The sequence below is a fragment of the Passer domesticus genome, chromosome 7 (genome assembly GCF_036417665.1).
Source record: "Passer domesticus isolate bPasDom1 chromosome 7, bPasDom1.hap1, whole genome shotgun sequence".
NCBI lineage: Eukaryota > Metazoa > Chordata > Aves > Passeriformes > Passeridae > Passer > Passer domesticus.
The window spans coordinates 47,166,113-47,193,315 of NC_087480.1; the positions used below are offsets into that span (position 1 = coordinate 47,166,113).

The 27,203-nt window shown below is 39.3% G+C and overlaps 2 protein-coding genes across 11 annotated transcripts in view; both read right to left on the minus strand.

Annotated features, from left to right (window-relative positions):
• LRRC8C (leucine rich repeat containing 8 VRAC subunit C) overlaps nucleotides 1–1,167 on the minus strand; it is a 41,138-nt gene extending 39,971 nt beyond the window's left edge. For all 6 annotated transcript variants that reach the window (XM_064428350.1, XM_064428346.1, XM_064428347.1 and 3 more), the window contains exon 1: nucleotides 25–1,167. The gene's annotated coding sequence lies outside the window, so the exon portion shown is untranslated. The remainder of the gene's footprint in view (nucleotides 1–24) is intronic.
• Nucleotides 1,168–1,944: 777 nt separating this feature from the next.
• On the minus strand, nucleotides 1,945–20,608 carry LRRC8B (leucine rich repeat containing 8 VRAC subunit B). 5 transcript variants are annotated; one of them, XM_064428354.1, is made up of 6 exons: nucleotides 20,472–20,487; nucleotides 19,076–19,209; nucleotides 8,005–8,059; nucleotides 7,114–7,213; nucleotides 4,302–6,460; nucleotides 1,945–3,355 (listed from the first exon to the last, which is right to left on the minus strand). In XM_064428354.1, exons 5-6 carry the CDS (start codon nucleotides 6,432–6,434, stop codon nucleotides 3,083–3,085), a joined length of 2,406 nt encoding a protein of 801 aa, XP_064284424.1. In that variant the 5' UTR covers nucleotides 6,435–6,460; nucleotides 7,114–7,213; nucleotides 8,005–8,059; nucleotides 19,076–19,209; nucleotides 20,472–20,487; the 3' UTR covers nucleotides 1,945–3,082. The 5 variants fall into 5 exon arrangements, with proteins under 5 accessions (XP_064284424.1, XP_064284425.1, XP_064284423.1 ...); XM_064428355.1 differs by lacking the exon at nucleotides 20,472–20,487 and adding an exon at nucleotides 19,820–19,949 and having other exon boundaries at nucleotides 19,096–19,209; XM_064428353.1 differs by lacking the exon at nucleotides 20,472–20,487 and adding an exon at nucleotides 19,820–19,949.
• Between the last annotated feature and the right edge of the window lie 6,595 nt (nucleotides 20,609–27,203).

Sequence of the window (27,203 nt, forward strand, 5' to 3'; positions counted from 1 at the left end):
TTCCAGTCTGCATCTTATACTTACCCAGCTCACACAAATTAAAGTGGAAGACTAGGAAAAGGTCTGTAGCAATAATTAAGAAGGAAGCTGTGTTCTAAATCAACATAAGAACTTCTCTCCTAATTCAGAATATGAAAACTGTGTTGACATGGACCATAGCTTTCATTTCCCACTGCTGTTCATAATCTTCACGCTATCCTGTAGAAGACAGACCTGCTGCCACACAGATACAGACAGCTGGAAGCAAACTTCTGAGCTTTGCATTAAATGCAACATCTCTGACAAAAAAAAAGAAAGAACAGTTCATAGAATTGTAATGCAAACAAAAATTTAATCTTTAAACAAAACGTTCATGATGCGGAAGATCACAATACAAAGTTCTTAAACACAATATAACACAAATAAGTTGAAAAGCCTTTTTTGTTAGGAAATTATTATTTATACAAAGACTAGATGCCAACAATATTATTGTACAAAGTTTGACAGTGGATTAATAAATTGATTCCCTGAAAATTCCCTTGTTTTGAAGAAATAGTGAATGTTAAGGTAATGGCTGAAGCAAATTCAAGGAATTCAGAGTTACATTTGTTTCCATCCTCAGTTCTAAGCACTTGGATTAGGTTTCATGGTACAAAAGGGATAGTAAAGGCACACTGTGGTTTGAAAACAAGGCTAGATATCATAGCCTTCACGTATTCCAGCTTTTGTCTTGGTATTTTTTAAACACCAAACATGCAGCTAAAATAATCCAACCCTCCTGAGGGGGTGCAGAGTGAACACATTAAAGTCTGCAAAAAATGTAACCCATTTAGCCTATAAAACAACATTTTTTATTATACATTTGAGTCTCAAATCCTCTACCATTTTAGAAATTAAGTACCATTCTCCAAGTTACTTCTGTTAATTCACTCCTGACAAAACTAATGCCATTTATTTATGATTATTTTTCACCTTCATCAGTTTGGTTGATTATGGAAAAAGACTGATGCATTCCTAAAAAGTTGAAGCTATTGGCCAAGTCAATTACTTGCTGATTTAACTTTTTCAGCACAGCTTCCTAATTTACATAAAAAGCTTTAAACAAAATGCTCATTTAATCTGATAAAAATTATTAGGCTGCAAGTCTTAAGTGTCAAATTCTGGCATAAAGTCTTCTTTAATGTTAAGTTATGAAGTCCAGACAGGCCTATTGCAATTATTAACACAAGTCTTGCCACAGGGGTGTAACTTAATGCCTTGTGGTTTAATCACATGTACCACAACTAGCTCTGTTGATGAAGCATGTCAATTCCTATGGGACTGTTATACAACTTAAAATTAGTTAACAGAGTTTGGAGAGTTACATATGGACATTATGAAACACTGTTCAAGCAGCACTGGTCTGCACATAAACACAAATAACCCATTTAAACGAAACATTTCTAGAACTACACAGAAAGCAATTAGTTTTACCACATTTTGGTTCCCTGAGAAGAAAAGTGCTGCAACTACAAAGGTCTTTGGAATGCCATCAGTACAGTGGATAAACATGCACCTCTTGCACTGCTCCTGCAAAGACATCTACTTTCATGTTGATCATTCAAAATAAGATCACACTTATTTTGAATGTGTGTGGAAATCCCAGTGGAATGGGAGCGAGAAGATGACTAAAAGTAATCTAGTACTAAAACTACTTTTATCTGTGATGATTTGTTATTACAAACTGGAATGCAGTTTGTTAGCACACTTCTTAAACACTAAGTCATTAAGGGCATTAAGTCATCTGCTGAACCCATAACTGAGATTGGTTTTGAAAACTGTATTATGTTAAAGATTTAAAGTGTATTTTTGGAAAGAATGCTAACCTCTTCTTCCCCAGGGGCATAACTTATGTTTCTGGTGAACATGATAAACATAATGAGAATTAAGACTTCAAATATAATAAAACAGCGCACAGCAGAAGAATGAAGTCAGGAAACATTTTATTTCCATCCAGTTTTGCAAGTATTAAGGATGGCATAAGAGTTTATCCCACCACTATGATTTATGATATTATTACATCCCTAGAAGAGGCAAAGCTTATAATGCTTCCTGTCTTTTTCTCCCAAATGCTTATAAGTTGTGTGATTATTTAGTTTGTTTTATCTGTGTCTTTCTGTCCCTATCTAATACAAACTTCAAACCTCCTTCATCCTCTCCCCAGTAACTGGGTGTGGAGAAGCTGCACTGAGGCAGCCAGTAATGAGAAGTTATTATAAAAATATTAATCAGCAACATACACTACACTAACACCTGGGATGCTCACAACATACAGAAGACAACTTTGCAACCATACTGTGTTCCATTTGCCACCATTGTTTCTGAAGAGCAGTAAAGTAAGGCTGGTTCTCTAGGACATGCGCACAACAGTTACTTCAGATTCTTCTGATTCTTCCCAGTTTCTAGGCAACAATTAATTCTGTATTTACTATTTTTAAGATAAAATGCTGAAACCAGTTCTAGTTATTTAATAGCAAGATTCAAATGGCATCTTCCACAATTATAGAACTAATGCTTAGTACTTGTCAAAAGCTTTTAAAAATTATGTTGAAAAATTACTTTCCATATACCCCATGCAATTAAACTGCTCAAATAGTTTAAACTCTTAATTTAATACATCCTAAGTTAGAGAAGAGTTCATATTTAGAAACTAATTCCAGACAGTTCTTAGACCTCATAAGGCAGGAATAAAACTATTTTAATCATCACTATCAACAGAAAAAATTCTCATAGGAAAAAAGTATATACACTCTCACTATAGCCAGACAATCATCCCTTCTTTTTTTTTACTACCATAAACATTTAGCTGAATTTTTTCAATCAGTACAACCTAACAATTCATGTTCCAAGATTCAAACATGTTTACCTGTAAAAGGCTGCATCTTTTGTTTGAATCTGAATAAATTTTTCTTTTCCAATACAATCAACTCAGTTCAATGTTTTTAAGTTTAAGACTGATTTGTAAATTGCTCTCTCTCCTTCACTCCTCTCTACCTATACAGATCTTTAGAGAGATATTAAGCAAGACTTGTAGAATGCAACAATGCAGAGTTTCATTTTAAACTTAGGACTTATCTGAGCATGCCTGCAAACGCTCTCTCACACGAGGTGGAAGTGTTTTTAACAACCTTTCTTCAACAATTAGATTATTTCGCTTTAAGAGCTGACATTCTTCCAGTTCAGCAGGAAGTGATTCAAGATAGTTTCCAATGAGCTCTAACTGAACAAGATTCAGTAGCTGACCCACAAAAGGGGACAAATTCATCAGACTGTTATTTCCCAGAAGAAGAAATTGCAGCTTTTTGCACTGAAATAATCCATCAGGCAGCATTTCAATCTAGAAAAAGGAAAGAAAAGAACAAAAATAAAGTACATTAGAAGGTGTTAGCCTATGTGCAGCTGCATGTTTTGACATTTTCCCTTTTTATTTTAGGGTAAAAAACCCTCTTAGTTTATGAAAGGAAAAGGAAGACTGTAATTCCTCTATCATTAAGTGATCAAGTGCTTGAGAGCACTACAATGGTTTTATTATCCCTGTTTTCTTACAAAGCTGCTTGGCTCCTGGCACAAGCCAAGTCTGGAAGGGGGAGCACATCCATGTCTGCACGCAGACGTGTGCAGGTGGCAGGGGAGAGGAAGAGCTACTATTGCCAAGAATCACTTAATGAAGAACAAGCACAGACTGTGGAGAGACATTAGCAGCTCCTGTGGTGTGAAACCTGTACAAGCAGTTATCTGTGCAGTACAGTCATCTTGGCCCACTCCACTGACACATAACATCCAAAACCAGCCTCACCAATGAAAACCTCAAAGAACTCACAAGCCTGAGCTGCACACTAACAAGTCAGACAGTTTAGCACTGATTGTGAGGTTACCAACCACAATTATTTCCCTCTTCCCAGTCATACAGCCGAGATGCCCATCAACCAGCTGTTCATTCACTTTAGCTTTCAGCTTGATGCTTTAAGGTAAACATTAAACACTGTTCACTTCCACTGAAGTACTACATAGGATTGACAACTGCAGGAAAGATCTGTTTCTGCAGCCATGCTAACCTATACCATCTCTGCATCAAAGCCCTTAAGCAGCTACAAACAGAACAGTACTTGTTCAGTATTATGCGAGCTTTGCTGTTACCAAAGCTTCAGTAATTAAACAAGCACCACCCCTTTTTTCTGGATTTTCTTTAATCATGAACACTACAAAAGCTAGAGGCTGTTCCAGAAGAAATAGCAGCTTAACTCTATTTTTTGTTTTGAATAGTAATTCAAAGTTCTACTTACATGGTTTTTTGTCAAAGCCAAGTACTGCAGGTTGGTCAGATAACCGATTTCTTCAGGGATGGAGGTTAGCTTATTATAGCTAAGATCCAAATAGTGTAACTTTCTACAAAGAAATAGCTGCAATGGAACATTCTTAATATTATTATAATTTAGATACAACTGTTCCAGGTTTGATAATGCACCAATCTGCACTGGGACATATGAAATACTGTTGTGCCACAATTTTAAGCAAGAAAGATTCTTAAGATGCTGGAAACTAATTATTTCTTCCACTGTTCTGAGATTATTTTCTTTTAAGTCAATTTCATGCAAATTGTTTAGGGTAAAAATGGAATGGGGAATGCGCTCTAAATCACAGCAGATTAGTTCCAAGGTTCTCAGGTTTACCAGCTTCTTCAGGTTATTTAGCACTATCAGTTTATTTCCCTCATTGTTGATAGACAAGTGTTGTAAAGAAGGCAGAAGATCTGTAATCACTTGAGGTATACGGGAAAGGTTGTTTTTTAAGTGAATCGATCTCAGATTTTTTAGCCCCTGAAAGCCATCACTGTATATGGAGTTGTGATGATCTAGCATGAAATATCCTGTTAAACACAATTCTTGTAGGTTTTTTAGATGAAAGACCCAAAATGGAATTCTTCCCATCTCACTAGACTTCAAACGCAAGGTTTTCAGATTTTCTTCTAAAAAGTTGACTGCTGGATAATCCATCGTTAGTGATGAATGATAAACATTGAGTTCTTTGAGATTGACAAGCTGGGTCACAGCTGAAGGAAGTTTGGCTTCAGGAATAAGTTCCAGGCTTAGAACTTCTATTTCTGTCAGTTCAAAGACACTGTCTGGAAGACCATTTAACATGAAAAGGTGAAGTTCAGTCTTGTCTTGGGAGTTTCTTACTAGTTTATTTTTCAGTTTTTCCACTGACCATTCATTGTTAAGATTTATCTGTTTGAGTTCATTTTCACTCAAATCAGACAGGAATATTGAGAATCGTTGGGAATAAAGAGGATCATACTGATCTGCCAAGTGAAGAATAAATGCAAAGTCATTCTTCACATCAGGTATATCAGTGTAATTACTTTTCTCTCTCAACTTCTCAAAAGAGTATTGCTTAAGTGAACTTCGTAACATCCACCACAAACTGTAAGTACAAGTTAATCCATAGAAGATCACCAAAACAACATAAAATGAAGCCAAGACTTTAAAAATTTCTGCTAGCGAATAAACACACTGGTATCTTTTGTAGCCTGTAAAGGCTTGAACATTAACTACACAATCAATTTCAAGTGTAATAAATGATAAATAGTAGGGGACATAAATTACTATTATGACAACTACAAAGACTTTCACTATAATCTGTTTCATGTACACTGTGTATACAACATCCTTTTCTTCGGCATGTACTCTGAATTTCTTCACTTTTTCAAATATAGCTTTAGCTTGTTCCCCTTCTTTTTTGTCAAGAACACTGGAATTTTCTCTTCCAGTCGTTTCCAAGCCATGTTGTGAATATGGCAGGGACTGTCTGCTGGCCCCTATGTCTCCTGAACACTGAGGTGATGAAATCACTGTTTTTGACTTGGCTATCGGCAACTTCCTCGCAGACTGCTCAGCAACTGTTTCTGAGAGGGCACGCGTTGTCCAGGGAGAGTCGAAGCACTTCTGAAGAACGGCTACAAAGTGCTCAAGCCTGGAATTTGTACTGGGATAATAAAGCCAGAAATTACTGCAAGCTGCAAAAATAAAGGTATGCAAAAGCACTAGGTATGGAAAAAATTTGGCAAACCAGTGAAGCTGTCGCTCATAACATACTGCATCGATGTAGGAATACTGCTGCCGATGGAGATAATTCTGGATTTTAAGCGGGATGATTATCGGTGCCGTCGAGCTAGCTGACATGTTAAGGTTGGCTTTAACTAAATCCCAAGGCACAGCACAATGATTGTCAAATTCTAGCTTGCAAGGAAGACAGCACAATACTCTGGTTTGAGTAAGCTGGAGAGCCCCAGCAAGCACAGCGACTAGCAGCATTATCATGGTGAGGTAATACCAGAAGACATCCCACCATGGTTTTAGTATGTGGTAGGATGACTGGGCATCTGCTAAGCATTTGAGTTCTGTTAGCGTGATCATGACTTTCACCTGTGAGAGAACAGCAGCTGGTAGAAGAAAAAAGAAAAGAAAATACATTCTTAGAGAGTTGTTAAAAACAATTTATCTCACCATTGAATACAAGTCTATTATTGTTATCACAGTTCTAAATATGTGTAACATGTGACCTGGACTCCAGAGCATAACAAAAGGATCCAAGAACTTCTGGGACCTGACCCCAGCCATCATCTCATGAATTTATTTTAAGAAAAGGTACTTGGGAGTGCAAAAATTTAAGGAGTGAAACTAGCATGAGAGAAGCTATATTAAAAGCAAACACTTGGATACTGCTGCAGTAGAAGCAACAAAGAGGTCTCAGTCAAAGAAGTGGCTGATGTATTATTAGCAGTCCTTCATTACCATCATAAACTTACGTCCTTCCTTCATTACCATCATTAACATGATGGCTCTTGTAATTTAGAACTTTCTACCAGATAAAATAATTCTGCCCAATTAAAAATACATAAATTCCCAAAAAGCTCTTGTGTATTACATATTCTTATACACAATTCCCCATCTACTCCCATCAAGACAATTAATTGTATTGGCAGATTTAAAATTAAGGTGGCACAATGTATTATTCTTCAATATTGTTATATATATATATACATATATATAGGCCCATTTAACTCCCAGAAGCATAGGTTTGATTCATACTTACTTTACTAATTAAAGAGAATAAAAAACACAGCACTGCTCAGTCAGGAGGTCTACACCTTTTAAAATTCCTTGGACATGCCATCTTTACATTTGTCTTCATTCTGGATGGAGAAAACATTGAATACACTTATTTAGTGGCTTAACGTAAATAAAGAGCAAACATTTCAGCTTTCATTAGACTGCTGCCTCATTATGCCTCCATTAAGCTCTGCATTGCTACAGCTACATGAAATGGAACAGGATGTATATGTGTGATCATGCAGCATGAAAAGTCAAAGTTCTGCAGTCACATCAACACACAAATCTCTGAACACCAGGGAAACTGCCTACAGCTAAGCCCTATTTCAACAAGGAAGTAATTTTTTTCCCCAGATAACTATGAACTTAGGAAACTGAGCCACGTGGCTACACTCTCAGGCAGTTGTAGACTTTCAGACTGATAAGCTCCCCCTGAGCCTCCTTTTCTCCTGAATGAGCTCCCTCAGCTGCTCCTCACAGAACCCGTGCTCCAGACCCTTCCCCAGCTCCACTGACCTTCTCTGGGCTCACTCCAGCCCCTCAGTGTCTTGTGGTCAGGGGCCCAGAACTGCACACAGCACTCAGGTGGGACCTCACCAGTGCTGAGCACAGGGAAGTGCCCTGGTCCCCCTGGCTACTCTGTTTTTGATACACACCAGGATGCCATTGGCCTTCCTGGCCACACATTGGATCTTGTTTACAATATATTGGTACTGTACATCTCAACTTTAAACAGAGCTTACAAACGATTATAAAAAGTCAAACAATAGCTGAACCTCATTCTTACTCCACATTCAAGTGGAAAAAATGACCAAAAATAAATTAACCTTTCTTGCAATGACAAAGCTCTTTATGATAGAATAGAAAAACTTACCAGGCCCACCCAAGGGAAAGCAGCTGAAGAAGGACTGGATGGTTACAATACACTCCTGTAAGGAAAATAAATTGTCATAAGATTCTGAAATGTTTGGACTCTAAAAACTGTGAGTATTAGAACAGCAGCTCATTACTGCTTCCACAACGGCATTTCAAAGAGCCAACATCTATGAGTAAAAGATCTAAGAATCTACAAGATGCCACCCCCTTCAAATTATCTACATGTTCACTATCTGAAAGTCGCTTTTCCTAAAGTAGAGATGAAGTAATGCTTCTGTCATTGTCCCCTTTCTAAGCACTAAAAACCATTTAAGCTCAACAGTTTTTGCATTTACGTAAAGTTCTGCAGCTGAGATGCTACACAGCTGAAAAACAGCAGTTTCTTTAATCACTCCAACTTCCAAAACCACATCTCAAATGCCTTTAAAATGAGTTCTTTTGACATAATTCTTGTGGTTTGAATATAAATTTGCCAGTATAAAAGCACAAAGAAATAGTAAACCCATTCCAGCTAAGGCTTTCATTCTGCAGAGAATACCTGGATCACACCTTTACTCAAGCCAAACATGCTTGATTTGAATGCAAACAGAAGAAAACCAAAAACATTTTCCCCCTTCCATCCTAAAATTTAAACCAGTCAATTCTTCTTGCTTGAAGTTTGTTATAAAAATGTTATAAAAATGAAAGACTTGGGACCTCTGTTAAAGTTGTAAAGAACACACTAAGCGATTAATACATTGAATGATGCAACAAAGTAAGATCAAAAGGTAAAAATAGCAAATTTTAAAAAAATAAAAACACTTGAAAAGTCAAAATTACCACTAAATTGGCTGAGAGTTTAACATAGTGTGAAAGGTCTAATAAGTATGAGGATGGGAGCAAGTCTTCCTGACAAACATGTAAACCTCATCAGGGACTTGGGGAGATACTAATGTTTTAAGATGATTCATATAACTAAATGCTTACTGGAGTATTCTTGGGGAATAAGGCATATCTGCTCAATACAAAGGACAAAATTCAGAGTACAATAAAACAGTTAACACTCTCTGATAAAGCATTTTCCTTAAAATTTACAAAAAGGAGAACAGAAAATGAAACTTAAGCCAATTCTGCGAAAATCATATTGGTATACTTAAGAGTATGCATCACTCAATACGCCTTTTTCAACCAATGACATAATGCTGAAAAAAAAAGGTGCTTTGTTTTTGTACAGACTGGGCACTCAGTCTGAGGCTGACCCACATAACTTCGTGAGGTCTGTTTCTATAAAGTCTTTGTCACCTCTCTGCCTCGCAGTGGAAAGCTGTTAGTCCCCATTCCAGAAAAGAGACGACATTCTTGCTGTGGTTTTACAACACTTTCTAGTAAAAAGCAAATGTCACAATATTAAGCATTTAAATACTTGAAAGCTGGTCTGGTGAATGGCTACTTGTTGAAGTCTTCCAGTGAAGAGTGTGTATCCATTACAAGTCTATGTTTATGAAATCAAGCTTACCACTGGAGGAGTAGGCAGTATATACAATTGTAACATAAACATGTGAATTATTGATGATAATTTCGCTGAAGACATTTTTCTTTCAAATCCTATCTGTATGCCAAGAGTGGCTAATCAAATGGAATAATGCTGAACTGTAATGGACTTGATAAACCTCATCTGCAGCAGCTTTCAACCCATATCAAAGCCATAAAAGCTTTTCAAAGTGGCCTAACTCAATTGGCAATCTCTTCTTACAAGAAGAGAGAATGAAGCTTAGCCCCAGGCAAAATGATGACTTCAGGAGAGTTACTCCAGACCAATACAGAGACACAGGCCAGAAAAATAAAGTAATCAAGATCACTAATATCAAGGTAATTTTTAGTTACTTCAAGACTTATCAAATCAGAACAACAGAAACATATCCAGAATGTGAATAAAAGGCTCTCATTTTGAAAAATATTATCTATAAGCATCAGACACCCACCACCACCCCCAGCTGCCAAAAGGGTACTTAGTATTGCATTACTCTATCATTTGGTCATTGCTCACAGAATTTTAGGCACATTTAGTCAGGGATGTCTTTGGAGCAAGGCAATTACCTTGCTTGTCCTCCCTAAAGGGTATTCAACTGGTGTTTCTGACATACTAATTTAATCAAAATAGATTTATACAACTAAAGCTTTATACAACTACTTGACAGGTACTCCCATGGCCCCTCTGTCTTGCTTTTTTCCCTCTCCCTCAAAGAAACACACCCACCAACTTTGCAGACAGTCTCTTTAGACTCTTGCAGCTGCTTCTCAGCCTAGATAAGGAGATGCTGACATATTAAGTAATGCATCTGTTTAATCAATTTTCTATCAAAAATCATTCCTGAACTACAGAACCAACTAAGCTTCTAGCTAGTTTAAACAGACCACTTTTTCTTCTCAAGTTTCGGATGGAAAGTTCAATAATGAACTAAACACATCATCGGTTTTGAGAATCCCCTATGAGATTCCCAGCACCTGCTTATGGTTTCATATGCACTGCCTGAGCCTTGCAAATAAACCCCCATGAAAATTCCCAAAGGAACAAAAATAAACAAACTCTACCCATACATACACTCATCACCCAAACCAGATCTTTCCTGGCAAAACCTTCTCCTTCTACTGGCATGCTACTGCTCCCTTTCTCAAGCATTCAGTAAGCAACAAACAGAGAGGTACTGCAAGAGTTCTGGTGCAGGTGTCTCCATAAAGAATGACACTGCCATATTACTCTTAGAAGAAGCATTTACATGACTGCCTCTCCCTTCTTCAAGCTGTGATTCTTTCAGAATCTCTACTTTGGTCACCTGTGTGCATACACAGATTCAGCTGTAGGACCTTTTTGATAGGGATTGTGGTTTTGAATCCGTATTCCATTGAATGTTGAACCACACAAACAAGATTAGAGAAAGCTGCTTTCCAGCTACATCTTAAGATGATCACAGGTGACAATTAAACACGTATAAGTGATTATCCTTTTGTATTTAAAACAAATCCAATGACATTCCCACACTCTACAATAAACAGCATGCTCCTCAAGCACTGGATCTTCAACACTACATTCACATTATTCCAAGTTTGCCATATCAATCTCTTAAATAATCAAAGACCTAAAATCCTTCCAAATACTCAGAAATTACAACTACAGACAATCTCCAGCCTGTGCCTGGACTGGCTAGAGGCCCTTGCCTTTCTTAAACACTCCTGCTCTCAAGACAGCTGAACATAAGGTGTAGAACAGTAACAGCGAAGTTTTATGCTGCTTAAAAATCAGTCTTTGCTCTCTGGGGAAGAATTACATGAATCTATACAGCCAAGTAATTTCTGGGGGAAAAGAATTGTAAACATAGTTTAAAATTTAGTGAATTAGGCTACACTAACATTTTTACTTTACAAGATTTACCCTTACAGCTTCAGAGTTAACTGCACAGCCCATAATTTGATAAAAAAATGAAGCAACTACTACCTCACTCTACCACTACCATATCTTCACAAAGCTGAGAAAAACAAAAGTAGAACATGGCAAGTACATCTCACCTTCCTGAACTACCTAAAAGCTTGAACATTCCCAGGTTCAACACAAAAGGCCTTAGGTGAAAAAAACCCAAAAAACTTAAAGGTAGTTTCACCCTTCTTTCTGTCTCTGGTACACTTAATGCAAGATAAATACTTTGTATAGTCTAAAGTTATTATAAAGTTGCAGTCTAATCTAAATTGAAAATATGCTTAACTCCAATTTGATTTGCTTTATAAGCACCAGACTTATTCCTGAAATCTGACTGTGCAGGATTAGCTATGTTACATTATGCATTTCCTTCCTATGCCTGCAGCCTCCAAAAAAGACCAGTCTTCCTTGAGCTATATTAACTTCTCATTAAATACCACTGATATCCATGTATTGAGCCTTTTCCCTGTTCAAGGAAGACCAGTCAAGAGATAAACTTTGGCTGTAAAATCTGTCACTGTTCAAACACTCACTAGGGAGAGGAACCACATTCAAACATTCCAGCTGTCTAAAATGACATACCTGTGGGCCACAACAGATAATGGCCCATATCAGTTAACTCTGCCCAAGTACATGAAATTACCTGAGCTTAACTCTCACTAGCAGATAGGAGGGTAAAAACAAGTCCATTAGTCCAATAGTCCACAACTGTTCTGAAGATTAAACCCTGTAATGAAGTTGCATTATAAGATTTGCATGTAAAAGTTAAGTGTGGTTTTTATTTCATTCTAGTCTAGCCCATAGAGCAATTTCAAAATACAAATTCACATTCAGATATAAATATTTTTATTAGTAAAAGCACTTTCTTCACCCCTCTCCTCTAATCTGAAATAGGTCACAACCTATGCTTCTAGAAAGCGAGAAAAAGATTCAGTTTAAATCCAAGTGTAAAACCAGAGATAGGCGAGACAATCAGTTTCCACAAAAACCCGACAAACTAAAATGCAGAAAAATTGCTAAGTAGGTACAAACTTAAGTTTCTGAAAAGGTATGTTACACAGTTAAATAGATAAGACTTCTAATAGTAAAAAACCACAGTAAAATGAAAGGTAGACCAGCTTTGTTTTCATGTAATTGCAGGAACATTACTGATTTCTTTAAGAACAAGTTGTCTACTTGTCCAGAGCCTGTAACTCCATTTGTAGCCATGGTGGTTTCTGTGATCCCTCATGAACCAAACAGAATCTGGACTCCGAATCAAATCTGAGCATTTCTAGTAAGCAATGTTTTTACAGCTTTGCTGTCTCAGTACTATTTTCAAACTCAGAGCTGCATTTTGAAAATATACAAATTAATGTTATAACAAAACTTGAGACATATCAGCCTCTAAAATACTGACTACAATAAACATCAATGCAAGCATTGGTTCAGAAGAGTGCTTTATATTGATCATGTAATAGATACTTACCTAGTTTCATCCCAATATTTAATTAATAACTTCTATAATTTGTCTTCACTGGAAACTCTAGCACTCTTGTTTTCTCCATTGATTAATATTTCTCCAAGCAGCTGTATATTTCACATATTCCACTTTGAAAAAGAAATTATTGGATGATTGTGGCAGCAATGATGTAGCTCTCAGAGCAGCAAAGCTGTCCTTCACTAACACCCAAGAAAATACTTGCAGCAACAAGGAGCACCATCCCCGTACAAACCTAATCTGGATGTCTAAAGAGCCTTATAATCTCAATTAGAAAAAGGCAACAAAACCAGAATCAGAACAGCAAGACTGAGAATGCTCAAAGGAATAGTGATTTAAGAAAGCAGACTAAAGGAAGGGGCTTTCTAGCATAAGGGAAAGAAGAATGAGAATACAGTGGGGATGGAGAGAAGGGGAGAGAATTGTACTGGAGATGTACCTGCCTTCTTGGGACAGAAGCACAGAGTCCATAAGTGTTCAGCTAATGCTAATTTAAACCACAAGAGACAACTCTCCAGAGACGACTGCAGGCATGCCACGCTGTCAAGCATTCCAGCCCAGATGTGTCAAAGAAGATACCAGGAAATTGGCACAGATCACACTCTCAAGTGATATCTAGAAGAACAGGCCTCCTTTGTTGCTCCCCCATCTCCCAATTAGGTTTTAAAGTCAGTAACTCAGTTCTAAAGATACTGCAGTCTTTAATTCCAAGTTCCAAAGAAATCTTGGAACAATTTTGGAACATTAAATATGAAAAGTCTCCTTAGTGCTTCACCTGTTTTTTCCTAAAGAAGCATGATGACACCAAAAGCAGCCTCATCAGTCCCAGCCTAGGTCTTTTAATTGCACCTTTGGGAGCTCTCCCAGAAACCATCTTACACAGCAGCACATCAAGTCCTTCATCCCAGTACTACCACAGCTAACACAGAGTCAGACACCTTCCAACTGCATGAAATAAGATTTTTCAAGCTTGCTTATTATACCTTTTTATTCTTGTAACCATATTTTTGGGGCTTTCTCATGCTGGGAAATATGACTACATAACCATAAGACAATGGTATGAGCAGTATCCCTCCAGCATTTTGAATGAGCATCAATGGTATCTATTTTATTTTGCATACCAAGATAAGTATTACAATAGAAAAATAATTTTTATCCCTTCAGTTTCTGTAATTCAGAGATATTATGTCAATTCATTGTGCTGCCATGCTCAGGACATCAGAAAGCAAAGCAGAGAGAACACTAGAGAATATTCACAACTTAAATACTATTGGATTTTTCTACAAGCAGATTCTTTATTTATATAGCTTATTGTCTTCAAGAGCAGTAACAGTACTAAGGACCCAGCAGCATAAAACAGTTAGAATTATATAACAAGAGACCCTCTTTCCTTGGGAAAAGGCAAGGAGTTGCTCATATACCCTCTTTCCATTTTCAGTGTCCTTCTCAATAAAACCATAAATGGCCAAAGACATTTGAAACAGGCAAGACAACTTCAGTAACCTTACTGGAAATCAGTCTGAAATAAGAGAATATTCTCAGAAGGAAGAACTTGGGAATATGTCCACAAACCTGAACCAGTTCTGAATTAATTTCTCAAGCACCATCAAGAGTGCTGCTGTCACAGCAGAATAAAGTATGCTGACTACAAATCCTACTTAAGAAGTCAGGTAAGCATTTGGGTCAATTTTGTCATCCACAAGATATCATGTTGCTATAACTAGGCTATCAACACCATTTGTTACATGGCAGTGTAATATCATATTACTCAGGTATTAACTGCAGCAGGTTCATATTCTGATTTGCTTCTTCTAAATAAAGGAATAAGGAATTCAACCACACTGCATTTAGACAATGATGGAAGGTGCCAACATTTTTCATACCACTTCTGCAGAGAGCAAAATACTGAAATTCAGTGGTTATAGTTATTCAGAACCTCCATTCTATATGAATTTCCTAGCTCAAACATTGCTTTCCAATACAATACCCATACCTAACTTAGTTAATAATTTACTTCTGACAGCTGAATCACTTCATGCAAGTAATATTATTTCTTTCCAGCTCAAACTTCTCAACTGTAAAATTATGGTAATGTTTCTGCTATTCTCTAAAAATTATTTAAATTAGGAATATTATACAAAAATAATTTCTTACTAGGTATTTAGCTGGTTTGGATTGTACTAAGCCTCTGTTTGGTTCTGAGAGCTGGAAATACTATTCCTTTTCCTAATACTGGTCAAACCATTATCACCTTTGTCCGATCTCAGATATATTAATTTGGATTTGTAGTCCTCATTCTATCTAGAATAATTCTGATGTTTCTAAAATGTGAACTGTTGTCTAGTACAATAACTTAAAATTTCAACATTTGGCTGAAAAAAGGATACCCAAGTTTTTTCAACATTTATAGACCGCTAAGACCAAGCAGCATTCTCTCACGAAAGCAGATGTTGAGAATGGAAACAGCAACTGAGGTCACAAAAACATATATACCAAATGTATTCTGTCTCTGCAAGATAATTATTACCATGTACAAATTTAGCCACAAGATTTAAGAATGGTCAAAAAATAAACTTTTCGTTTTAATTTTTCCTGATGCTGTGTACGATTAATGGAGAACTTTCTAGAAGGGAATATTATTACTTCCACAGACAAGAACATAATTGCATCTAGGAAAATATAATTATCAGGGCTGCAATACAGAAACACATTTCACTCTATTAGTTCTGACATCAGAAAGCTGATTTGTATTTTCAGTAGTGGCTCCTATCTCCTTCTAGAAGCAGCAGGTTTTCATCTTGTTTAACAGGAAAGACAGTTACTCATGAATGCCAGCCTGACAAACTGAAACACTTGATTCTAGATGTTTGGTCTAAACAGCTAAAATACAATAATGAGAACAGATAAATTTCCAATTGATATCTGATGCAAATTCAGACACTCTTTTTGTACGCCGGCTCTCCTGAAACCCATCTTATTATCTTTTTAAAGAATATCCCCATCGCAGAGTAAGAAAAAGAAAAACTTGGGACTGGAGTCAAATACAAGACTGCTTGAAATGGAAATGGAACAGGTTTTGCCAATCCTCCAGCAGTGTGCAATCTGGCTGCACAACCCCCTCAGCCTCTTCAGTATCTTCCTGTTCATATTACTCTGCTTTATGTATTTACTAATTGGACAAAGCAACCAGCTACATCTTCTTTTAATAAAATGAATGGACTGAAAGACAAATTTCACATTGCACATGCTGTGTGGCAGTGTATGCACAAACTGCATGCCTAAACACAACTGTACAGTTCAGAGCTGCACACATGCATGGGCTCAGGAGAGCTGAAATCCACGCTGTACCTATCAGAAACATCTGCTAGAACAATGCTAAGTTTCAGAACCACAAACAAGTGATCAGACTTGAATTCTACAGTAAATCCACAGTAATCCTGCTTTGTTTCCTGAACAAACACAAAGTTAGTTCAGGACCTCTGTTCACGCGTTGTACTTCCATCAAACCCAAGTGTGCTGTGCAAGTCTCCAACTGCGAAAATTTCCTTTTCTGAGCAGGCTGCCTGAAGAGACCCAACAGCTGGTAAGGTTTTTCAGATAGCAGTATTAATCAGAAACACACTTTGGTAGGAAGCCAAGTTTAAGAACTACAAAAACAAGAGTCAAGGTTTTATCATCACCTGAATCAATTAGGAACTTTAAAGTAAAAAACCTCTAGCCCCATATTTGTACAAAACTAAATAATAATTTGAAGTAAAGCAGACACTGCTTTTAACTCCTCTTTGGTAAAGCACTTGAGTTTGACATATCCCATCTCACTTCAATTAAGCAATAATTTTCCCAACTTTGTAGTCAGTGTCACTGCAAAAATAGTATTTAAACAATGTTAATGTTTAATAAAAAGTGTTTACTTGGAAAAGGCACTGGAAAAGCAACAATCAGTTTCACACTTGCATTGGCATAGGTTGGAAATTAAAGTTTATCTTGTGAATATTTAAACACAGGCTAGAAACAAACAGTTTTTAGTTAAAAATTTTCAAATTCCCTCCCTTCTTCAAATATTTTGGATTACACAACAAAGGCACACCAATATTTTGCTTTCATTCAGATGGAAAAGCTAGTTCAAAGAACTAATACTTCATCATTAAAATCACAATGTGCTATTATTAAATTTCAGATCAACAGATCCTCCTATTTGGATGCAGATGATTTTTTTAGCTACCATAAAGTAACTAAATAAATATTTCACAACCCAAACTAATCACAGAATACTAGTATTTTCTGCAGAAAATGAATGCAATAATGCCTGGGAAATAAGGGGTTACATTTTCTGGGGTTTGAAATAAGAGCTCTAAAAATCAATCACTTTAATTAAGCCTGAGCAAAGTGCATGACCATGGTTTTGTAGCTGTTGTGTCACAAAACCGAAACTTTGCTAACTAAAATCACAATTCAAACTACTATCTCACAAAGAAACAAAGTGTTTGAAACAATGTCTAAATTCTGCTCACAATTAGTAGCAACCAGATCGTGTTACTATCACATTCTTACTGGTATCACTGGATCCCTTATAAAAGTATTTTAATCCCTTTAGGTTCTCAGTCAACTAAATTCTCAATTTCAGAATAAGAAGTTGCATTCCAGTTTACAGCATCCAAACGTACTTGGAGGCTGAGCCCTTACGATGAAAATGCAGTCACATAATTTTATTTATTTTGAAACCCAACAGAGCAACCCCAATAATAATTAAACTGAAAAGGTCCATTACAAGTTCTCCACAATTCCCTTCTGATTGTCGAAAGACCCTAGAATCCTCGTGGGTGTACATCAGAAGAGAGCATGTCAGCACTGTCCCTTGAACTGCTTTTGTAACAGCTTTTACTGAGAGCTGCATCATCTGCCTTCCTTCCAAGGCACTACAACACTACAAAGCACAGCCTTTTCATATGGGTAAGTTTAAATCAAATAGCTGGGGAAAATATTCATAAGATTATGACCCTTTAGTTCAATAGTGAATTACAATTTGATTTCAACAAGCTAAAAATTAAATCCAGAACTCATTTGTAGCAGACTAACAACTCTTGGGGCAAACAATCCCCAAACCCAAGCATAAGTACAGTAAACTGAAAAGCCCACTCACCAAGTCTGGTAAAACTCTAACTGGAATTATATAACCTATACCACTTAAACATTAAAGACAGCACATGTAAACTTTAACATATTAATTCCACTTTACATTTCTCAACCTTCTACATGGCAACCCATGATATCTGAACCAAATAGCTTCATGACCACAGCACAGACTGCTAACTTATCTTTAAAAAGAGTAACTGCAAAAGCAACTGGCAGAATAACACTATTTACAAGACAACAGCTGAACAGCTGTTATAAGGATGCCTAAGGATAAATACAGCCCACAAGTTAGCACTCAGAATACAGAGAGCAGCATGAAACATTTAGATAGACAGCACAGAGACCCATAAAAACCACACCTCATCCCCTCAGTCACATGAAACATCCATTTCTAATCCTAGCTGAGTAAAGCTTTATGGCTTTAGCAGTAGGTATTGTAAGCTGAAGTAGTGTTATTAATGCCACAGTCTCTTTTGCTACCTGTAGCACAGCAGCAGCTAAAGCAAGACAAGATTTCCCCTCAATCCCCCTTAGAAAAATACTTCTTTGACAGTGACATACTGCTCTACAAGGTTCATTTTACAATGCTGAAATATGGATGGATGTTTCTTTAGCACTACTGGTCCCTTTCTAAAAATTATTCAACATTATTTCATTAACTTCAAACAACAACTGTATTGGTAACCTGTAATAAACAGAAGGCAATTTTCTCCCCATAAAAATCATGTTTTCCCAAAAGAGGAAACAAATACAAGCCAGACCAGCAACTCCCTTCTCTCAAAAGTGTAAGGGAACTAGCAAGTTAATATTGCACAATTTCTGAAAGCTACATGAATTCTGCTGAAGTTATAAGTCAATTGTATTATGTGAATGTAAAATTCAGCAGAACGTAATAATATATGTTAGTGTAAAACTCACCGATAAACATTTGTTATCTGGCTATAACAGAATGCCTTAAACACTCAAGAAAACTCTTAAAAAATCCCCCCTGTATCAGATACTAACTACTGGTTCTCTGCCATAACCTTCTCATTTCCACTCTCTTTTCCTTTCATGTCCTTTGTGCTGCTCAGGGGCACAGACACCGAGGGAAAGTTACGTCTTCTATTCCTCACGCTGTCATCTGAGCTACACGGATTCTGAACAAAACATGTACAACACAGATGGTCAATACTTAAATTCCACAAGTACTGTAAGATTTCACTACTTAAACCTCATGGGCTTTCCTTCACCACTCTCTTTAAGTTAAACAAGACAGATCAGTAAGGCCTAATCTGTTGCCCTCCCTGCTAGGAAGGTACTTAAGAAAAAATTCCAAGACAACTGAAACAATTGATGCCATACCTTATCCTTTCAGCGAACAAAGCAAGCTGAGTCAGCAGAAGATATAGCATGAACATTTGAAACCATAATAAACCACATCGCTTCCAGCTTGTTTGAGGACTACCTCACAGGTATAGTTTTGAATGACCGCACTAGGGGCCAATGCAAACACAGCTTACCTTAGCAGCATAATTAATTACATACTTAATTAAAATTAAGCTTTTGGGAAGTCTGCTTTAATCACTCCTACATAACTAGTCAACTGCAGCATGCACTGGGGCCAAATTCTGACCCAAAACCAGGAAGCTGCCCCAGTTTCCCTGAGAAGATGGACACAAAGTCAGCCTGACGCCACTTGCACAGCTCAGCCAGGGCGCTAAGAGAGGCTGCTACAGGATCCCTGACTAGCTGGGACGAGAAACGCACTGGCCAGGCAGGAGAAAGGAAGAACACGACAAATAGGACGGTTCTTGCTCGACACGCAGAACTGTCAGGCCTCAACACGGAGTTAACTCTTTTCTCCCTTGCGGGGAGGCTGTGACTTGGCTCCCGCCTGGCCCTGCTCGAGGGCAGGTGCCGCCTGCACTCCCGGGGCCCAAGGGTGGCAGCTGCCGCCCGGCCGGGCGAGCCCGGGGCGGCGGAGAGCGGCCCCAGGCGACCTGTAGCGCCCGGGTCACTCGAGGACACGCGCAGATATCGGTTACGCAAACCACAGAGCGGTTTTCGCCGAGCTCCGCCCGCGGGCCCCGGGGCGGCCACAGACCCGCCCGGCGCCCCGCGCCCGGTCCCTCTCTGCCTCGGCCCGCGAGGCCAGGGCAGGTGAGCGGCCCCGCTGCCGGGCGCCGCCGAGGCACGGGGCGCAGGCTCACCGGGTCATCCGACGGGCGGCGCCGGGCACCCCGCGGGACGGCAGCGCCCTCCTCCTCCGCTGGCGGAGGGGCAACCCCGGGAAAAGCGGGGACCGCGAGAGCTGCCCTCGGAAAGCCGCGCTCCGCGCCGCTCCCCCTCCTTCCGCCCGTGCCTCCCTCGCACGCCGGGGCCGCGGGGCACCTGTCAGCGGCAGCCGCCCCTCCCTTACCTGCCGCCGCCGCCCCCCGGCCCGCCCGCGCAGCGGCGCTGGGTCCGCGCGCTCCGTCCGCGCGGCAGCCGGCGGCGCAGCGCGAGGCACCGGCTCCAACCGGCGCGTCTGGGGCGGGCCCCGCCGCTGTCACGTTACCGCCCGCGCAGCCAATGGCGCGCGGCCGGCGGCGCCGCTGACGGGCCGGGGCGGGGGAGCTGCGGCGGACAAAAGCGCCGCGCTCGGCCCCGGCCCGGCCCCGCCGCTCACCTGCGGAGCCGCCTGACCGCCCCTGCCGGCAGAGCGGGGAGCGCCCGGCCGCCTCAGAGCCCCTCGCTGCGGCGCCGCGGCCGTGCCGGCCCGCAGGCAGCGACCCCCTGTGCGTGCCGGCGTTTAAATAACCCGAGCCGTTGGAAGAGATGGAGGAAGTGAGAAAGCCATTGTCGCCGGGCGTTAGCAAATAAAAATAGACATGGTGACACTCGCGAAAGGCAGTTGAATCCCAGCGGAGGCTTGGGCAGGGACAGGGTGCGGATCCCGGAGCGGCCCGCGCCCCGCTGGGGCGGGCGGAGGGAGCGGGGCTGGGGATGCCGGGGATGCCGGGGATGCAGCGGTACCGCGGGCTGCCTTCGGGGTGAGCTCCCGCCCCGGCCGCGGCACCGCCGCTGCGAAGGTCCTGCGGCACCGGGGTCTCCTTCCGGGGCCGGGGACACCCAGCGCCGGCCACCCTTTCTGACAGGAGCAGTCAAAAGTCTGTGCGGCCAGACTCTTCTATGGCTCTTGGTTCCACTAAAAACCTGATACCGATATTATGAAGTTCACAAATAAACACAACGTTTTTAAAAAGTCACAATTCATTTGACTTTCCTACTGCACCTCCTCCGGTGGGCATTGCAGCTCCCTTCTCCAGATGTCTGAAGAGGCCAGTTCTGCTGGGCAAATGCATGGAAGCCTGAAGGAAAATTTTAATTCCTATCTAGATTTCTACAAAAACTGGGACAAATGGGCTCTGTCTCCCTCCTCTTAGTCGTGCAAACAGCTCAATCTATTCAAGTAATTGTCCTGACATATTTTCATTATTAGTAACGCCATTGCAAGGACCTATCTAAACTCTATTTACAGTATAATTACACTCCTTACACTGGCTCTGCTATGGTAATGTTTATTCTCTGTCCAGTCATCAATTTCGTGGGAAGAGGGACTATTTTCAAAATATTGCTTTTCCTCCGTGAAACACAAAAATCCTTTTCTCTGCAGCTATACAAAACCACCTTCATTTTAAATAGCAAAGACACTAAATTTTACAAAAGCTAAAAATTTTCAAATTGTATTCATAGTTGTCAAATATGTACTCAGTACACATTTAGCTAGTAGTGTTAGTTTCAATTTAAAAGAGACATTGAAATATATCATACTTTTGAGGAAGCACAAGCATTGCACTGGAGCCAAAAGTGAAACTAATTAAAAAAAAGGGAACCGCACTTTTTAATCCAAACTTGTAGAAATACCAATGAAGAGGTGTGTTGGAAAAAAAAAAGACTGTTTGTTTTTCTAGTTTGCAGTCCCAGTGGTAGCCTAGCAGGGAATGCATTTGTTTTAGGCTGACAGTTTCTACTCAGGGTATGTACGCTGATAGTAATCTAACCTCAGAGAAACAGCTACTGTCACCACAAAGATGTCAACATCGTGGCATTGTCTGCAATTACCGCTCCAAGAGTCGCTGGTGAGGTTTGGTAAACAGCAGAGAGCAGGCCAGTCTTTTCTCAGGAGACCAATTCCCTTTTGTCTCATGACCTGCCGCCTCCTTAGCTGGCTGTATCATCGAGACAAATCTTCTGCTCTATTAGGGTTTCCTGAGGAATTATTTAATCCTTTTTACGGGGACTATTTCCCCCATCCATGAGCAAAATAAATAAAAGTGCATCTGTTTTATAATCTTGCTTTCTACTACCACAAAAATGAAAAGTCTTTCTCTGGGATCTGCCGTATTTTCTTTTTGTCAGCAATGTACTAGGAAGAAAAATTCATGTTTGACTAAATTATAAAACCAAGACTGAATTAAGTCAGAACACGGAAGTCAATGTTCACAAGGTTCATAATTGTTTGAGCAGAAGATTGCAGCACAGTTATCTAGGTTTAGTTCTTTACTGTGATACTGAGTAGCTCACAGGGAAGCACAAGGGGAAGACTCAACCCGTCAGTCACACCACACCAATCTCTGAGCAAAGGAAATATTTTGTTAACATCTTACTCAAAACCAGCACTGTTTTAGCTGTGCAGCGGCTCACTGTGTACGTATCCAATCAAGCTCATCTTTAAGGTTAGCTTAGTGGCAATTATTTCAGGATGAATTTCTTCCACTCTTTTTCAAGCAACATTGTTTGGAACATGTCCTTCAAGCTCCAACACCCATTCTATTTGTTTGTGACAGCCATCTATAAGATACTGAAAAACAACAGCTTGACAATACTGTGAAAGTTGAGCTTCCTTTCACACATCCTGTCATCCCCTGATCGTTTTTAACTTGCTATTTAGATGTGACAAACACAACTCTGAATATATATATGTAAAATGATTCCAAATGTTATGCTCAGTGTGACTATTGGATATCCAGAGCATCTGCTTCAACCCCTTCACTTGTACAATTTTGGGAAATCCCACGTAGTATGAAAGGGAAAGCTATATAGGAAAGTGCTGTATATTTAAAAGGGCAATACAGTAAAAGTTTCACTTTAAAATATTTTCTATTTGAAATTCTTTTTTAATATTACAGAGATGATATTTCTCTTGTCTTTTAACCCTCCAGCAGTGTTTGGGGTTGCAGGAGCAGCAGCATCTTGATCGGTGTTCATGCTGGCAGCAGTATTTGAAGCTGAGCCTGTTCTGTAAATAGAGCACCCTATGACAATTGCCTTGTGATCACCAAGTGTGTTTCTGCCTATCTGATTCTCAGGACCCTGTCCTTCCATATGAAAGGCTACATCTGTACATTTAAGTGAAGCATGAACAATCGGACCACAACTCTTTAACTCCTAAAACTCCATACTAACATTTATTCTCCTTAAGAGAATAAAAAATATGTTAGCTTCATAGTTATTCATATAATTTCATTTAATTCCTTGGAACATCCTGATTATTATCTCACTTGCTCCTTCTGGCAATTGCTAAAGTTTCTTTGTCTTCTGCTGACAATTCATAAATCCCATGTTCCATACTCTCCAGACCGTTGATTCCGGGTGCACTAACGTGGCTGGCAGTGACCAGCAAGGGCTCTCCTGCCGGGCGGGTATTTAGAACAACACTTCCCTCTGCCGGACCTGCGGGCGCTCACACTCTGCCTGCCCCGAGGGACCTGCACGCCTCCCTCTGCCTCGCTCCGACCAGAACCCTGCTCCTCCCAGACTGCGCGGGACAATGCGAAACTAGCAAAGCTCAAAATCATTCATCTTATGGATAGGATAATCATAAAAAAATCATCGGATATCAACTGGACAGGAATATCAGTATACTTTCTTCTCAAGAAGTATACTATCTCAAAGCCATACATATGTGAAAACTGGGAGTCTCAGGGTCTGACATTTCATATTCCTTCCAAAACCCTGACAGCTTTGTGCCAGATGAAATTAGAACAATATTTAAAAATACTTTATATCTAAATCATCAGGCATTCATTTCTCTCTAGTGTGTAAATATATAGGGCCATGCAGAAAAAAAAAAATTAAAAAGGACGGTTAAGAAGAATCACCTGCACCTCTTGTGACTCTGTGAAAACTAAGATGGTGCTACAGTGAATTTCAATTGAGTGCCACACTTCCTACCTGGCCATCTGTTCCAAACTGCTTGCAATAACCAGAGTATGACATTTTACAGGGGGGTTGATGGAAGCTACTATATTCAGATACAGCTGTCTTGCTGTATCTGTCATTCAGTGGTTGCAATATTGTCCTCAGGTGATGGTGGGTGTTAGAAGGAAGGGGAGAGAGAGCTGCAAAGATATATGAGTAAGTCTGTGCTTAATTCTTGCCCTTCACAAGGACAGGAACTGGTCCCAGTGCAGTACTACACGTGCTCCTTACTCGTTTGTAAGAACACCACTGAAAAACATAATTAAGCATTTTACTGAACAAAGATTCTGTTCACATACTCTGCTGAATGAAGGCTTTTAGTGGACTTCAAAACATAGGAAGAAGATGAATAAGCTGAAGACAGAAGGGGTGTAGAAAATACAGATATAATTCTAAAACAAAATTCCCCATTAGTGAAATTTACTTTGAAAAGGCAGACAGAGAGACAGAGACTTCTTCTGTTCCACAGAAGAAATGTCAAAAGATTGAATCAAGGTGGTGCTCACTGTTAAAAGATAGAACAGGTAAGAGTGCTGAAAGCCATAATGAGGTTAATTGGAATAAGCCACCATTATAAAACAGGAAATAGAAAGGTGGTTCTTGATCTGTGTTCAAAACAAAGCCTGTGCTAAGCACACAGAAGGTCTAGCTAGAAAATATCATATGAGAAATATTTCACGTGGAAAAAAATGCTTTCAAAGAATTTGGAGAACAAATCGAGGGCTTGAATAAAGAAACCAGAACGTGAGGATTAAGGAGGCATTCTGAGTAACAACAAAAGGGAAAGGAAATAAAAAAGCAAACTCAACTGCATGAGGTGGCATAAGCAATGCTTTTCTAAGCAGGTAGTTTTCCAGTCATTGCTTTGTTTTTTCATTCACTCTGTTGTGTCAATGGTGTTGAATTTTTGCCTGCTGGTGATCCTTGCATCTTGTTGATTATTTGTAAAGTCTCTGTCTGAGACTTTCCAAGGAATTTCTAAGGTGGACGCCAAGTAGACAGCATAAGATGAGTATTTGTCTTCCAAGATCTTTCAACACAAAATAAATGTTTGTTGGCACTAGCAGCCATATAGGCATTATCAGCTCACATTTGACACTTAATACTGCATTACTAATCATTGCTGTATGTCTGCTAGAATGCTACTGACAAATAATAAAAAATTAGTGCCTTAGTATTCAAATACCATTCACTCCTATTGCTCAAAAAATGCTTTGACTGCATTGTACAATTCTAGTATTGCAAGTACAAGTCATAAAAAATGCAATTAAGAATCTAGCACTTGAAACACTACATGACATAATTTTCTGCAGGAATACACTCCAATGTATTCTTAAGCAGATCCTGGTTTCCCTCAACTATCCTAGGCCTCTTTCACTTATACTATCTTATTTTTTACATTTCATTCACCTTGCAAAGGGGTGAGAAATTTACACCTGGTAAATATTCCATAAATGCCTAGTTCTGTTTGCTCAGCACTCTTGCAAAGTCTTGAATTTCTTGAATTCAGCACTTGTCTGGGGGCAACTTTATGCTTGCTAGAAATCAGAAGTCCTCCAGTAGGGAACTCCTGACTGTGTTGTTTTATGTCATCACTGTTCCTTTACTTGTTAAGCCTCAGACATGCAGCCCTGATTTCAACTTGGACAGCCCAAGAGGGTCACTCCCTTCAGGTTTTCTCTTGTTGCTGACTATAATCCCCAGCTAATTTTTCATCAGAAGCTGCTGCTGCCTCAGATCTGCAGACTGGTTTAGTGTGATGTTGCTCCCCACCTTGGGGTTTTCCAAATTAAGTGGATCAGTTAAACACTTTTTGTTACAAGGTTTCACTTTGCATCATTTTGAAACATTCCATTTGGGATCCACCAGTATAGGCTTTTCCCATTTAACTTGCCCTTACAAAAAGCCAGTATCTGCTCCTCACCTTGCAGCCTCAGATGCTCAGGGAAGCTGTTAGATCAGAATACCTAAGGCAAATTATTTTTCTTTCAGCACACATTCAATTTGGATCATCTCCTCATTCCCTTCAGTCTTCTTTCTGAATGTGTATTTTGAGGTTGTTCAGTGATTTATCTGAAAAAAATATTCCCAATATCCTTTCAGAGAGTGTACACATCAGTTCTCTACTATTTGAAGCCTGTGCCAGAAAAAATGTTGCAGAATCACTTTCTGCTGACTTGAGGAACCCATAAGAAAAAAGTGTCTCTGCTACATCTCAACAGAAGCTTGCTTTATGTTTTCTACAGAACATGGGAAAAATAAGACAAGAAGGTCTATTATACCAAAATATCTTTACCTCAGTTCAAATACAAGGAAGGTACCTCTGCAATTTGTCAGAAAATGCTTCCATTGTCATATCCTCTTTCATTTTTATTAATGGCGTGATTCTACAGGGGGAAAAAGCTAATTTTGTCCACAAACCCTCACAACATAAAAATATTTAATTTTTTAATGAAGTCAAAGATATATAGACACAATATAAGATCAGCATTGATGGTATTAAAAATATCCAAATAATAAATTAATTATTTGTGGATAGTGCTAAGAAATGCTAGAGCTTTCCAACACCTGCTTCACTCTGCAGTTGCATTCAATTTTCTTTCTCAAACTTTCATTAAAAATGTATGAGGTCATTTAAAATTGGAGTCCTCTCAGCACCTTCTAAGATTAGATCTTTAGAGGCAATAAAGCAAGTATAATCTGAATTCCAGGATCACATTAATTGGCCATTATGCCTTTTTTTAAACAGTGCCAAGCTTATACAGTAACTACCATCTGATAAGCAAATTGTAACAGTGCAGCCTACCAGGAAAGAAAAGAAAAACTCATTATTTTTTAATGAGAATCAAAATAAATGCTTACAGCACAGACGGTTATGGGGAGTTCCTTGGCATATATTTGGAATGTG

Excerpts from the sequence above, each read along its gene's own strand:
- LRRC8B (XM_064428351.1), bottom strand. The coding sequence starts at position 6,434 with ATGATCACGCTAACAGAACTCAAATGCTTAGCAGATGCCCAGTCATCC. Across the intron at positions 3,356-4,301 it reads TGGCTTTGACAAAAAACCAT|ATTGAAATGCTGCCTGATGG; the intron begins GTAAGTAGAACT and ends TCCTTTTTCTAG.